Source organism: Capricornis sumatraensis, chromosome 19 (assembly GCF_032405125.1).
Source record: "Capricornis sumatraensis isolate serow.1 chromosome 19, serow.2, whole genome shotgun sequence".
Taxonomy (NCBI): Eukaryota; Metazoa; Chordata; class Mammalia; order Artiodactyla; family Bovidae; genus Capricornis; species Capricornis sumatraensis.
The window spans coordinates 72,031,290-72,046,530 of NC_091087.1; the positions used below are offsets into that span (position 1 = coordinate 72,031,290).

The 15,241-nt window shown below is 61.8% G+C and overlaps 1 protein-coding gene across 1 annotated transcript; it reads left to right on the plus strand.

Annotated features, from left to right (window-relative positions):
• Positions 1–5,478: 5,478 nt before the first annotated feature.
• On the plus strand, positions 5,479–11,289 carry SLC25A47 (solute carrier family 25 member 47). Its single transcript, XM_068991030.1, has 6 exons — positions 5,479–5,607; positions 7,862–7,905; positions 8,203–8,274; positions 8,905–9,087; positions 9,879–10,209; positions 10,460–11,289. The coding sequence occupies exons 1-6, from the start codon at positions 5,580–5,582 to the stop codon at positions 10,738–10,740; spliced, it is 939 nt and encodes a 312-aa protein (XP_068847131.1). The 5' UTR covers positions 5,479–5,579; the 3' UTR covers positions 10,741–11,289.
• Positions 11,290–15,241: the final 3,952 nt, after the last annotated feature.

Genomic DNA, 15,241 nt, shown 5'->3' on the forward strand with positions numbered 1-15,241 from the left:
AATGCCCCGCTCTGGAGCTGGCCCAGTGTCCCACTCTGGACTCATTGCCTGGAAGTCCCACTGCCCCTACCCCTTGCCTTCCAAATCCTGCCAAAATGGCAAAGTGCATGATAGGTAAAAATAGTTCAGGTGGATTTCCCTGGTGGTCTAGTGGCTAAGAATCTGCCTGCCAATGCAGGGGACTCGAGTTAGGTTCCTGGTCCAGGAAGATCCCGCATGCCACAGGGCAGTAAGCCCGTGAGCCACACCTACGGAGCCTGTGTGCCTGGAGCTGGTGCCCTGCAACAAGAGGAGCCACCCACAGAGAGAGCCGCCCCCACTAGGCCGCAACTAGAGAAAGCCTGGGCTCAACAGCAAAGACCCAGGCCAGCCAAAAAGAAGTAAACAGATGTGAATCATTCAGGGGTGTTTGACCCAGAGAACTCCCCTCTGAGAATGTACCCACTGAAACACAAAGACCTCGAAGCATAATTCCTGGAGCACTTTCTGTATTTTACGGGCATATCCCATCACCGGCAAGTTACATCGTAACAGTGATATTTATTCATTTCGGTTGCGCCATGCGGCATGTGGGGTGGTCGTTTCCTAAGCAGGGATAGAACCTGTGCCCACCCTGCGTAGGGAGTCTTAACCCCTGGGCCTCCCGTGAAATCCCGTAACGGTGATACTCAGAGCTACAGGTGTGGCTCCAGGACCCCAGGGCCTGCTGACCCTTTGGACCTCTCAGAGCCTTACGGAGGGGATGGCAACAGAGCTGCCATTTTACAGACAAGGACACTAAGGCCCCAGGGGACCTCACAGAGAGACCCTCAGGGTGAGGGCTACGCCCAGGCAGCCTGGCTCAGCCTCCTGGTCCACCCCACGGGCACTGTGGACGCACAGGGCGTGAGTCCCCAGGTGCACGGCATCCCAGACGGGTTGAGAAGGAAAGGCAGCAAGTCACAAAATAGTGAAAAAAGAGGTGTCTGCCTGCGTCCTGCCAGGAGGCGGGGCCTCAGCCTCAATGCCGGCTGCGTCTTTGGTCTGGCTGTCTTGTTAGTAACTTGAACTTATCCCTCTTGTTATAAAGCATAAGCACGCCTTTTAGGAGATCAGGTTCCTCCGCACCACCTCAGCCTACAGCTTCCCCTCAACCCCCGCCACCATGTCCGGTGAGGCCTGCGCCCCGCTTCCCCTTGGCCCCGGGGGCCCCTGGTATCTGTGCCCTGTCTGTCTCCCCCTACAGGATGGCTCAGAACTCCTCCCTTGGGCCTCCTGGGGCCGCGCGGGGTGAGGCCCTGCTGTTGGAGGAGGAAGCCAAAAGCGAAAAGCCGACCTTGCTGCTTGGAACAGTGACCCTTCCGGGTGGCCCCAGCGGGTGCCCTGGGCTCTGACTCCTGCCATGCACGCAAGACTCAGAAAGCTCGCACCACTGGCCCAAGGGCACACAGCTGGAGGGGTGGAGCCAGGAGCCAAATCCAGGCTGAGCCAGCTGCCCAGTGTCTTCCCCAAACCATGCGGGGGTTGAGCCACAACCCCTCCTGAGCCCAAACCCCTGCCCACCTGCCACCAGGGGGCTTCCTTGCTGTGTCCTGGGTGAGGTGCCAGCAGATGACTCTGCCCTGGGTTCATCCATCTGTCTGTCCAGCCATCATCCAGCATCTACCCACCCACCCATCCATCCACATTTCCATCCTTCTGTCTGTCGTTCTGTCTGTCAGTCCTTCTGACCATCTGTCTGTCCATCCACCCATCCACTCACTGACTCATTTTTTTCACGCATTTATTCATCCACTCCCCCCAGGGTGCCCACTGCGGGCCGGGCACTGTGGGCTCAGAGACAGATGCAGCACAGCCCTGCCTGTCAGCAGCTCGGAGCTAGGGGCGTGTTCAGACCCGCACGGGGCAGCCTCTACAGTGAGGAGGCGAAGGTAGCTTGGACACGTTTGTTCAGGAGGCAAAGGGTGCATGAAACTTGGCGACAGTGACCGAGAAACACGCTCGTCTGAAACGCCACCTCCAGGGCTGCCCTCACAGCCCCATCCCAACCCCGCCTGCTCCGACTCTCACTGGCACAGGCTGCTCTCTGGCAGGCTCATTATTTAGTTTATTTTTTGTGTTGGTTGTCTGTCTCCTCCCCCGAATCATAAGATCCACAAGGAAGGGACTTTTGCCTGTGTTTACTGCTGTGTTTATGGAAGTGGCCTGGTGCCTAGGATGTGGCATGCAGTAGGCACAAAGTGTTTGTGGCGTGGGGGGGAAGTACGGGCGGGGGGGTAGTTGGGGGATGGCTGGGGGGGTGGTTGGGGTGGTTGGGGGGATTCTTGGGATGATTGGGGGGATGGTTGGGGGATAGTTGGGGGGTGGTTGGGATGGTTGGGGGCATGGTTGGGAGGTGTTTGGGGGTATGGATGGGGGGTGTGGTTAGGGGTATGGTTGGGGAGTGTGGTTTGGGGGGACGGTGGGGGCGTGGTTGGGGGGTGGTTGGGGGTATGGTTGGGGGGTATGGCTGGGGTATGGTTGGGGGGTGGTTAGGGGGGTGGTTGGGGGTATGGTTGGGGGGTGGTTAGTGGGGTGGTTGAGAGGGTGGTTGGGGGTATGGTTGGGGCTATGGCTGGGGGGTGGTTGGGGGTATGGTTGGGGGGTGGTTGGGGGTATGGTTGGGGGTTGTTGGAGTGTGGTTGGGGGGTATGGTTGGAGGGTGGTTAGGGGGGTGGTTGGGGGTATGGTTGGGGGTTGTTGGGGTGTGGTTGGGGGTATGGTTGAGGGTATGGTTGGGGGTGGTTAGGGGGGTGGTTGGGAGGGTGGTTGGGGGGGTGGTTGGGGGGTATGATTGGGGGTGGTTGGGGGTGGTTGGGAGGGTGGTTGGAGGGTGGTTGGGGGGTGGTTGGAATGGTTGGGGACATGGCTGGGGGTGGTTGGAAGGTATGGTTGTGGGGTGGTTGGGGATGTGGTTTAGGGGTATGGTTGGCGGTATGGTTGGGGGGTATGGTTGTGGGTATGGTTGTGGGGTATGGTTGGGGGTATGGATGTGGGTATGATTGGGGGGTATGGTTGGGTGGATGGTTGGGGTGTGGTTGGGGGGTGGTTAAGGGTTGGTTGGGAGGGTGATTGGGGGGATGGTGGGGGGTGGTTGGGGGTATAGTTGGGTGGTTAGGGGGTGGTTGAGGGGGTGGTTGGGGGATGGTGGGGGGTATGGTTGGGAGGTGGTTAGGGGGGTGGTTGGGAGGGTGGTTGGGGGTGTGGTTGGGAGGGTGATTGGGGGGTATGGTTGGGGGGTGGTTGGGGGTATGGTTGGGGGGTGGTTAGGGGGTGGTTGGGAGGGCAGTTGGGGTATGGTTGGGGCGTGGTTGGGGGTGGTTGGGAGGGTGGTTGGGGGATGGGGGGATGGTGAGGGGCATGTTTGTGGGGTATGGTTGGGGGGTGGTTGGGGGTGTGGTTGGGGGATGGTTGGGGGGTGGTTGTGGGGATGGTTGGAGGGATGGTTGGGGGAATGGTGGGGGCGTGGGTGGGGGGCATGGGCAGGGTGGGCTGTTGGGAGGCCAAGCTGGGGGCTGTGCAGGGGGGCTGTGCAGGTGGGTAGAGGGGGTGGATCTGAACGTGAATGTCAAGGGGTTGCCCTCAGGACTGGGTGCCTCAGTGGATGCGGGGTGCAGGGGAAAGGTGCCCAGGGTGGTCCCTGGGCTCTGGCTCGGGTGCCCGGGCCGACATTCTGCAGGAAACGTGGGATTCGACCGCTCCCTCTTTCTTCAGTTAGACCACATGCCTCAAGTTCCCTCACCATCTGAAGGACTGGCCTCTGCAGTGTAGTGTCCCAGCTGGACGTGGCCTGCTCAGAACAGGCCTGTCCGCTCCCTCCTTCCGGAACCTGCGCTCCTACTAACACAGCCTGCACGGTTTGCCAGCCACTCCCCCAGGGACACACCCGGAGCGTGCCCCGAGTGGTCCCTGACGCAACGCGCTTGCTGTCCTCCTCTCGTGGAGGCAGAGATGGAGGTACAGAGGAGTTGAGGGCTCGCCCGAGGTCTGGGGGCTGGGATCTGAGGGCGGCGGCCTGGCTCCTAACCGGATGCTGGCCTGCATCTCTCCAAAGGTCAAGGTTGGCCTCAGGACCGGCCTTGGACGGGCTGCTTCTTGCCCTTTGTCCTCTGTCGTGGCAGCGGCCACTGCCAGCCTGTGTCCCCCACCCGCCCCACAAACTCCTGGGCAGGAGGCAGGGTTCCCCCGTGTCAGTGTGACCTGCTCAGGGTCAGCCTGCTGTCCACACACGACCCCTGCCCCAGGGCTGCCTGGAGGGGGCTGCCTGGGGGCTGCCGTGTCAACAACTCTCCCGGTCCTGCCAGCTTCCAGGTTGGCAGAACACGCAGTGTATGACCCTGGGCAAGTGCACAGCCTCCCTGAACTTCAGTGTCCATGAAGGGCTGTGTTCCGGTGTCCCATGGGGGGTGAGTCATGAGGGCAGGGCCCATGGGTCTCAGGGCCTGGCCTGCGGCATCAGAGAGGAGCTGGTTGGGTAAGTATCTGGTGATCAAATCTGGCCCTGCTGCCTGCATGGCCCTGGATGAGTCCTTTTTCTGGGCCTCACTGGCTTCATCTGTAAAATGGGACCATCAGCCCTGCCTCCTCCTGGGGCTGTAACAAGGACGCCCTGAGACGGTGAAGGAGGAGGGCTAGGTTAACTAAAGATGGGGGCACAGCCAGGGAGAGGTCACCATCCTTTACTGTGGTTCCCAGTGAGCAGCCTCTTATGGAGTGGCTTCCCCTTTAGGAGTACCCTGATTTGGTTGTAGGCAAGGTCGGGAGCCCTGGTCCCTGGTCCCCTTGCTCAGCGAGCCCTGCTCAGAGCTGGATCCGTGCTGGGTGCTGGGAACTCAGAGTTGGATCTGGCAGTAGCCCTGGGCACGCGGAGATGGATGTGGAAGCAGCAAAGGGATTGGGGCCCAGGGTGGTACGAAGGACGTGGAGGAGACCTTGGCCTGTGGCCCTGGCCAGCCTCCCTGAGGCTTTGTCATTGGTGGCCCATCACCCCCACTTCCTCCCTGCTACCTGGAGCTCCCTGGGGATGGGACTGGGCTGCCTGAGCGCAGCCTCAACTCAGAGAGTGTTTATTGAATGAATAAGTGAGGGAGCATTGATGGTTACCCAGGCATGAGCAACTCCAGGGGAGTCAGGGAGGCCCAGGGATGGATAAGGGCTGAGCTTGGGTTTGTAGAGGTGGGGGCCATCAGAGCCTCCCCAGGGTGTGGTCTGAAACCCAGGCCTGCAGGTGGTGGGAGTAGTGATCATACTTTCTGAATCTGACGTCACCCGTGGCCTTTCACTTACTTCCCGACACCTGGATCCTGAGGGTACTGGGACAAGGGTCCTTTGCGGTAGGTGGGAGGGAGTCCAGGTGGGCATTGACCCGCCTGCAGCCCGGTGTGGCCTTTGCCTCTGGGGCCACTGGTCAGCAAGCTCTGCTTCCTGTCCCTGCCCCCACCGCGGGTATTTAAGGTCTGCGAGGAGCCAGCGGGCAGCTTCGGAAGCCGCCCTGGTGGTGGCACCAGACCGACCTCTCAGGCAGCCTGACCCCTGCGCCTTCCCCGCCACCTGCGCTGTCCATGGATTTTGTTGCTGGAGCCATCGGAGGTAAGAGTGGGCACCGTGGGGCCTCAGAGGGGGCCATTGCTCCCGGGGGAACTGGGTGGGGTGAGGGGGCTGGAAGGGGGTGCTCTGCCCCGGGCCAGCAGTGAGGTTTGAGGCCTCCATGAAGTGGCCGGTGCCTGGCGGGGGGCCACGGGTGCTGGGAGGAGAGAGGAGTTTTTCCCGTAGATGACGGGGCAGGTGGCCCTGAGCCCAGGAGGAGCTGGGTGGGGGTGACTCTGCTCCGGCCTGGGGGGCTCGGCCTGGAGGCTGAGGGGCGGGCAGGGGTGGGGGTGCAGAGGGTGGATGGTCTCTCCGCCTGGCCAGGGGGAGGCTGGGAGCCATGCGCATGGAGAAGGATGGGACGAGAGACTCCAGGAGAGGGTGGGCGGTGGGGACCGACGGCAAGGGCAGAGGTGTGGTGGGGGAAGGTCCCGGATGAGCCTGGCACCCCCTTGGCTCCCTGGCTGTGTGCACCCGTGGGCCCGTCCCCACCTGGCTGGGCCCGTCCCCACCTGGCTGGGCCTCCAGCCCATTTTCACTTCTGGAGAGAAGGCTGTTGTGAAAGCCGCATCCAGGAAGGGGATCCGCTCCTCCCAGCTCGGCTTGCACAGGCTATTTTGGGTGAGGCGCCCTTGATCTCTGTCCTCTTGTGAAATGGCAGGGGCTGCTCATCAATACTTCTAGGAATAGTGCGGGGTCTTCTCTTCAGAAGGGGTGGGCAGTGCTGAAATGGGAATGACCCGGGCCCCGGCCTTACCAGTGGGCTGTCTGACGTTCCCGTGGGGGGCTGGGCCTGAGGCTTCCCTGGTCATCAGCTCCCTAAGGAGCCAGGGCTTGACCTGCCCCGGATCTCACAGCAGGAAGGGCTCCTGAGTCCCACATCTTCGCACCAGGGCCCTGAGAAGGCCTGGGTGGAAAGGGCTCCTGCTCTCTGTGCCTGGCTCTGGGACATGGGGAGGCAGACCTGGGCCTTTTCCTTGAGGAACTCGAGTTCTGGATTGCAGCAAAGCCCTGCGACAGCCATGTGACCAACATGTTTTCTGGCACGGGGCAGCCCTGAGTATGGGGGTCAGGGAAGGCTCCTTAGAGGAGGTGATGGTGTGGCAGGGTTTTGATGGATGAGTAGGAGTTTGGTGTGGTATACGTAAGGGCTGTGCCTGCGTGCATGTTTAGTCATTCAGTTGTGTCTGACTGTTTGCAACCCTATGGACTGTAGCCTGCCAGGCTCCTCTGTCCATGGGATTTCCCAGGCACGAGTGGCCTGCCATTTTTTCTTCCCCACGGGACCTTTCCAACCCAAGGGTTGAACCTGTGGTTCCTGCCACGTCTCCTGCATGGCAGGCCTGTTCTTTACCACTGAGCCACCTGGGAAGCCCACGTGTAAGGGTCGAGGAAGGTAATTCTCAAGTCAGTGAGTCATTGTTTTGGCTTCACTCTTTTTGTTCCTTCACTCGTTCATTCATTCACTTTATTATTTCACTCGTGCATATTTAGAGTCCTGGGATACATAAGAAATAGGGCACAGCCCCCACACACCTTACTGTTTTCAGGTGGCCTTCACTGAGCCCCCCTCCCGGGATGAAACCCCAGGGACCTGCCCACTCTCTGTCTTCCGTGTGGTAGTGCCAGGGGCTTGGACCTGGAGACCCCGGTGTTAGGAGAGGAGAAAGGGAAAGAAGGTGGCACCTGTCCTCGTGGCAGGAGGCAGAGAGCCCTGGTCCGGGAAGACTCTAGTTCTACTCGGTTTCATGCAAACCTATGCTTCCAGCAATCCCTCTTGGAGGCCTGGTGCCCCGGGCTTTCTCCGCCCCCAGCCTCTGCCTGGGCTGTGCTCCCTGTCACCCCCCGCAGCTGCGAGGCGCACTGGCCTCCTGCTTGCAGACAGACCCTTCACAGACTGAGGCTTGAGCGTGAGCTCAGCCTGGCTAGGAGACAGGGCCCAGCAAATGGACCAGTTCTTCCGGAACGTGATGCCGGAGGGGAGGCCGTGGAGCACCCTTGCCTCTCAGAAGGAGGGTCCAGGGGGCCAAGCCTCGGAAGGAGAGACCGCTGGCAGCCTGGCTGACATCACGTTACCCTTCTGAGCCTCAGTTTGCTCATCTGTAAAATGGGGGTCGTGCTCCCCCTCTGTTGAGATGTGGTGTGGACAAGAAGAGCCTGGTGGGGGTCTCTCTGCGGGAGCGTGGTCAGGGGCCCTCCCTTGCTGAGGCGGCTCAGCCTCCTGCTCCCCTCACTGGCCCCCCTGGTTTTCTGACAGGTGTCTGCGGTGTTGCTGTGGGCTACCCCCTGGACACGGTGAAGGTACGGTCATTGCCAGACCCCTGCCTGGGCTTAGGTCCCCATCTATGGCCAGAAGAACTTTCTAGCCTGCTAGTCAGACCCTGTTTCTGCCCTCCACCTCCCCTGTGTACTCAGGACCATCAGCGCCCCCGTTTCCCTGCTGAGACTCAGGTCGCTCACCTTAAAGGGGGTCACTGTCACTGCTCTGCCCACAGCACGGCTGTGACCATCAGGGATTGGCTCTTGCCCTTCCCCGGGGCCTGCCGACCTCGCCCCAGGCCTGGAGCCTCCCCTTCCTGAAGCCCACTTCTCCCACAGGTCAGGATCCAGACGGAGGCCAAGTACACGGGCATCTGGGACTGCGTCCGGGACACGTATCACCAAGAGCGGGTAGGCCTGGGGCCAGGGTCATGGGTAGGTGGGTGGACTCCGGGGCTGCCACTTACCAGCCAGCCTGGCAATCTTGAGCTCCTCTCTGAGCCTTCCAAATGGGAATAGCTGTACCAGCTCCCCGGATTCCTCTGAGGATGAGAGCTGGGGTTCTGGCACATAGGAGGCGCTCGGAGTGAGTTCCTGCCTCCAGGAGAGGGTCTGGAGGGGACATCTGGGGACTTCAAAGCTCAGGGGAGGGCCCACCAGGCGGGGCACCCATCCAAAGAATGCTGAGTAGAGTCATCAGGGGTCCAGCTCAGAGCCCATCTGGAGGAGGGGTCTCAGGGACACTTGCCAAAGTGAACTTGGGAATCGGTGCCGGCCAGAGAGGAGCGAAAGAGAAAGGGCAGTGGCCACGCTGCTAATTCAGCACCACTATCGTCACAACAGCCCCCCGGGGGGCCTGGCCCATTGTACAGCTGAGGAAACTGAGGCCGCCACGCTGAGGTCCCATGGCGGGGGTGGGGGGGATGAGTTGAGAGCCGGCTCCTTGGTCCAGGGGCCCCAAGGGCAGCCGTCCCGCCTGCCCCACTGCTGGCTGGGCCTCGGGCCTGACTTGGGCCCCTGGGCCTCTGCCCCTGCGGCCAGGTGCGGGGCTTCTACAGGGGCCTCTCGCTGCCCGTGTGCACCGTGTCCCTGGTCTCGTCCGTGTCCTTCGGCACCTACCGCCACTGCCTCGCGCACATCTGCCGGGTCCGCTACGGCAGCGCCGACGCCAAGCCTGCCAAGACCGACATCACGCTCTCCGGGTTTGCCTCTGGCCTCGTCCGCGTGAGTAGGGGCGGGGAGAGGCGGTCTGGGGGGACCCCAGCGGGGGGGAGGTGGATGGAGGCGGGGGTGGGGGTGGGGGTGGTGCTGTGGCTGAGGATGCAGCTGACTCGGTAACTGAGGGCAGGCTAGGGGGCCTGAGCTTCTGTCTCTTCATCTGTAAGAGGTGTGCTGAGGTCACACATGTGAAGCCCCCAGCCCGGGGGGCTAACCGGTGGGAGCACCCACGAGATGGCAGCCAATAGTATGAGTAAAACAATCCTATGTTATTAATATATGTCACTATTGTCGGTGCTCACATTAAGTGTTGCATTACTCTTAACCTTAGTTAAATAACACATTAATATGTCGATCCCTGGGTCAGGAAGATCCCCTGGAGGAGGAAATGGCAACCCACTCCAGTATTCTTGCCTGGAGAATCCCATGGACAGAGGAGCCTGGCGGGCTACAGTCCGTGGGGTCTCACAGCGTCGGGGATGACTGAGCGCCTGAGCAGCGGCAGTCACGAACGGATGGATGGTGTGACTGAACTTGCATGAACTGGGGTCACACTGACCCGACACCTACTGTGTGGCGGGCGCTCTGCTGGCGGGGATGCGCAGCTGAAGGGAGGGCTGGCTCCAGCCGGGTGGGCAGAGCCAGCTTCGCGCCCGCCCCACCGTGGCCCGTGGGCCAGCACGGGGCTTCCCGGGGCTCATGCTCCCTTGGAGAGCACTGTGGGCCATGGAGGCCAAGGGAGCCCCGGGGCAGGGCTCCCGGCAGCGCTGCCTCCTCACCGTGCCTCCCTCCCCCAGGTGTTCCTGACCTCACCCACCGAGGTGGCTAAGGTCCGCCTGCAGACGCAGACTCAGGCGCAGCAGCGGCAGCGGCCCTCAGCCTCGGGGCCGTCGGTGCCCTCGGCCGTGCCTCCCACCTGCCCCGTGCCCCCCGCGGGTCCACTCCCCGGGCCCAGGTTCCGCGGGCCGCTGCACTGCCTGGCCACGGTAGCTCGGGAGGAGGGGCTGCGCGGCCTCTACAAGGGCAGCTCAGCCCTGCTCTTCCGGGACGGGCACTCCTTTGCCACCTACTTTCTCTCGTACGCCATCCTCTGTGAGTGGCTGACTCCCGCCGGCCAAAGCCGGCCAGGTGAGTTGGGGGGGGGTGGCTGGGGCCCTGGACGGTGCAGGTTAGGGTATGCAGGGGGCTGGTCAGCCCAGCCGGCATTGCAGCCTGGAGAGGAGACGGGTTGAGGCCACGCTGGCCCCAGAGCCCCCAGGTGGGATGCTTGTGGCCCCCAAGACGGGTCAGAACAGGCCCTGCCCTGGGAGCCTGCCCCACCCTGCCCAGTCTCCCCGGCGCGGCTTCTAACCGAGGCGCCCGTACGCTCTCCCCGCAGATGTCTCGGGTGTGCTGGTGGCCGGTGGCTGTGCCGGGGCACTGGCCTGGGCTGTGGCCACCCCCATGGACGTGATCAAGGCGCGCCTGCAGGCGGACGGCCAGGGCCGCCAGCAGTACCGCGGCCTCCTGCACTGCGTGCTGACCAGCGTTCGGGAGGAGGGGCCACGCGTGCTCTTCAAGGGGCTGCTGCTTAACTGCTGCCGTGCCTTCCCCGTCAACATGGTGGTGTTCGTGGCTTATGAGGCCGTGCTGAGGCTCACGCGGGGCCTGCTCACATAGCTGGTGCCTCGCAACCACCCCGGGGGGGAGGCGCCAACCTGCCAAGAGCTCCCAGGGGCCCCTGCAGGAGCTAGAGGTGGCGGAGGGGAGTGCGAGGGTCTGGACCCAGGGGGCTACTACCCCCCAGCACGGCCAGGGCCTCCCCGCCCGGCGGCGGGCCACGAGGGGAGGTCCGGGGACCCGCCCGGCCACGGCCAGGTTGACCTGAGGGTCAAAGCCAGAAAGCAGCGGGGATAAGGATGTGCTGGCTTGGGGCCGTCTGTGCATTTGGTTGGTGGGGCCACCCTGGCTTCCCTTCCAGCCTTTCCCCGCCGCCCCGTGTCCTCAGGGCGCCCCTGCGTCCGCCTGACACCCACTCCTGCACCCCACCCCTCCTCAGTCAGCTCTCCCTGCTGTGCGGGCTGCCCTGCAGGCCTGGGACCCAGGCACAGCCGTCGGGCGCCCGCCTGCTCGGTCCCTGCACCAGGCAGCCCCGGGAGCTTTGTGTGAGGTCTGGTCCCCCTTGTTCTGTCTGCAGACAGGACTCAGCGGGCAGCTGTTGCTAATAAAACATTTTTCTCAGGCTGCTCAGGCATGTTGCTCTGTGGTCTGTGGAACTGGTGACTGGTTTTCCCCATTGTCAGCTGGTCCTCAGAGGCCAAGGCCCTCGCCACCTGAGTGGCCGGGGCACCCACCAGGCGGACGGTGCATGGAGGCCCAGCCCAGCTCCCCCCGACTCCCCAGGTCTGTGCGAGGAGCCCGCTGCAGCATGAAGCCGGTTCTCCTCACCCCTCCACCCTGTTGCAAACCCACCCGCTTTCTGAGTTAAGACTGGGGCCTGCAGGGGAGGCGGTCTGTGTTATCCTCAGCACTGCTGGGTCCTCAGGCAGGTCATCACGATGGCTCAGAAGGGGAGCCAGGCCTGCCCAAGGCCACACGGCAGTGAGGACGGGGGACCTCACACCCGCACTTGAGATCCCAGCTCTCTCTCGGGCACCATGTGGCTTCCAGGGATGGTCCAGCATGAACGGCCAGGTGCCCACTGAAGCAGCCCTCTGGTAAAGCCAGGCGACTCCTGCCTGGACACTCACTCATTTGGACACCAGCCTTGAGCGTGACTTTGGACTGAAGGACATCCAGGGTTCTGGCTGAACGGAAAACTCTTTCCTGTTCCCAGAAAATGTGGGTGGACCCTCCTCTGGCCTTTCCTGTCCCAAGACCCAGGCATTTGCTTACGCCCTGTGCTCTCTATGGGGGCACCTCTCCCCCCTCTGCCTGGACGACTGCAGGTCCCAGATGGCACTTCCTCCAGGAAGCTCTCCCTGCCTGCTCTAGGCTGCGGGAAGGTCTCGCCTGCTCTGCCCCGCCCGCTCACCGTCTGGTCACTTATCCATCTCCTACCCCCACCCCCACCCCACCCGAGACTGCAAGCTGCCTATGGGCAGCATGCTTGGTTTGGATTATACCCAGGTCAGAGCCTGGCACACAGCTGGTGCTCGAGGGTTGTGTGTGATACTGGTGTCATGCAGCCAGTACTCGGATATGTGTGTGTGTGATACCGGTGTCATGCAGCTGGTGCTCGGGTGTGTGTGTGTGTGATACCGGTGTCATACAGCTGGTGCTCAGGGTGTGTGTGTGTGTGAGATATTGGTGCCATACAGCTGGTGCTCAGGGTGTGTGTGTGTGTGATACCGGTGTCACACAGCTGGTGCTCAGGTGTGTGTGTGTGTGATACCGGTGTCATACAGCTGGTGCTCAGGGTGTATGAGTGTGTGTGATACTGGTGTCATACAGCTAGTGCTCAGGGGTGTGTGTGTGTGTGTGTGTGTGTGTGTGTGTGATATCAGTGTCATACAGCCAGTGCTTGGGTGTGTGTGTGTGTGATATCAGTGTCATGCAGCTAGTGCTCGAGGGTGTGTGTGTGTGTGTGATACTGGTGTCATACAGCCAGTGCTCGGGGGGTTGTGTGTGTGTATGAGATATTGGTGTCATGCAGCTGGTGCTCGGGGTGTGTGTGTGTGTGTGTGTGTGTGTGTGTGATACCGGTGTCATGTAGCTGGTGCTCAGGGTGTGTATGTATGTGTGTGTGTGATATCAGTGTCACGCAGCTGGTGCTTAGGGTGTGTGTGTGTGTGATACCAGTGTCATACAGCCAGTGCTTGGGTGTGTGTGTGTGTGTGTGTGAGATATCGGTGTCATACAGCTGGTGCTCAGGATGTGTGTGTGATACCAGTGTCATACAGCCAGTGCTCGGGGTGTGTGTGTGTGTGTGTGTGAGATATTGGTGTCATACAGCTGGTGTTCAGGGTGTGTGTGTGAGTGATACTGGTGTCATACAGCCAATGCTTGGGTGTGTATGGGTGTGTGAGATACCGGTGTCATGCAGCTGGTGCTCGAGGGTATGTGTGTGTGATACTGGTGGCATACAGCCGGTGCTCAGGATGTGGTGTGTGTGTGTGGCATACAGCTGGTGCTCGGGGTGTGTGAGAGATACTGGTGTCATACAGCCAGTGCTCGGGGTGTGTGTGTGGCTGTGATACCGGTGTCATGCAGCTGCTGCTCGAGGGTGTGTGTGTGATACTGGTGTCATACAGCTGGTGCTCAGGGTGTGTGTGTGTGTGATACTGGTGTCATACAGCCAGTGCTTGGGTGTGTGTGTGTGTGTGTGTGAGATACCAGTGTCATGCAGCTGGTGCTCGAGGGTGTGTGTGTGATACCGGTGGCATACAGCCAGTGCTCAGGGTGTGGTGTGTGTGTGGCATACAGCTGGTGCTCGGGGTGTGTGTGGGTGTGATACTGGTGTCATGCAGCTGGTGCTCGAGGGTGTTTGTTGTGATACCGGTTTCATACAGCCAGTGCTCGGGGGGTGTGTGTGTGTGTGTGATACCGGTGTCACACAGCCAGTGTTCGGGGTGTGTGTGTATGCACACAGCTGGTGCTCGGGGTGTGTCTGTGTAGCATACAGCTGGTGCTTGGGGGTGGTGTGTGTGTGGAATGCACGAATGCGTGAGTGAACGAGGCCCTGCAGAGCATTCCTGGGGTTTGCCGGCAAGCTGGTGAAGATGTGGGACGTCCTGGCCAGGTGCTGGCAGAAGGGGGTCAGCCAACAAAAGTTTTCAATGGCTGTCGAAGCCTGTGTCCTCTTCCCGCCAAGAGTGCTGCGAGCCTGCCCAGGGGCTTTGGCCTTGGAAATGGAGTCACGCCTCCCTCCAGGGAAGGGTGGGGACTGTCGGTCACCGCGTGCTGGCCCCGCTGTGCTGGGGAAGGGGCTCTGCCTCGCTCAGGCCATAGCCGTGGAGGCGAGGCCCTCTGGAGCGTGGAGATGAAGGGTGGGAAGAAGGGCCGGCCCAGAGTCGATAGGGCGCTTCCCAGGTGGCAAAGTGATAAAGATCCCACCTGCTGACACAGGAGACGTGGGGATGCGGGGTTGAGCCCGGTTGGGCCCGGCCTAGCTCTCCACCTGAGTGGGCTCTCGCTGCCCCCAGACCCAGCTCCATCGGGCCCAGCAGACTGGGCACCCCTGAGGTGCCGTGAGGTCTGAGGGGTGGACACGAACAGTCATGGTAGCTGGGGACTGAATCTCACCTCACCCCTCAGACAGCGCTGGGCCGCACACCTGCCCATCCCGACTCAGGGCTTCTCTTGGCAACTATAAGAATCCTCTGTTTTTTAGCAAAACGTGGGGGATGGGAGCGTCTGTGGCCCTTACCAGCAGTGACTTTAGGCATTGACCTCTGACCCAAGGCCCAGCTGACCCAAACACGAGGTTCTGTTACATCAGGGGGTGGGAATGAGGTCCCCGCCGCACCCCAGTCATTGGCTGCTCTGGGGCTGCAGCCCTGCCCTCTGAGACCCCAGGACAATGCCCACCCTCCCCGGGGCCTTGGCTGTGGACCCTCCTGAGAGGTGGGCACAGGGGAGCAGAGAGGTCACCTTAGCTGCCCAGCTGCACTGCCCCACCCTCTGCTGGGGGCCCACCTCCAGTCCGGAGGGAATGGAGACTGGATGCGCTCTGGATGCCGGCGCCGCCCGGTGGGGAGCCTCAGAGCCTCCCGCAGGACGGCCCACGGGCAGGCACAGCACGAGGCAGGGCAGGCCCGTCTGACACGGCCTCACGGGGCGGCTTCGGACAAGTCGCCATGCTCTCTGCGGGGCCTCAGTCTTCCCGCCTGCAGTACGAGGCAGGCAGGCAGTGCAAGCTCACCCTCATCTGGCCAGGCCCTTGCTCTGCGACCTGTGCAAATGGCCTGGGGCCACTGTCTACACAGAACCTTTCAGACCACCCCCATGGCCGCCTCCCTCGACCACAAAACGCGGACATCTGTCTGCGTTCTCCACTGGCTGTCGGGAACATCCAGTGAGTGTGGGAGCCAGCACCACGCAGGGCTGAGGGCTAGGAAGGCGGAAGGGCCATGTCCGGCTCATTCCCGGAGCCATACCTCCGTGCCGTGGTGGCTACCAGGGCTGTGATCCCAGCCTGCATGCATGCCAGGGGGACCTCTGCGGGCTCAAGGGCATCCAT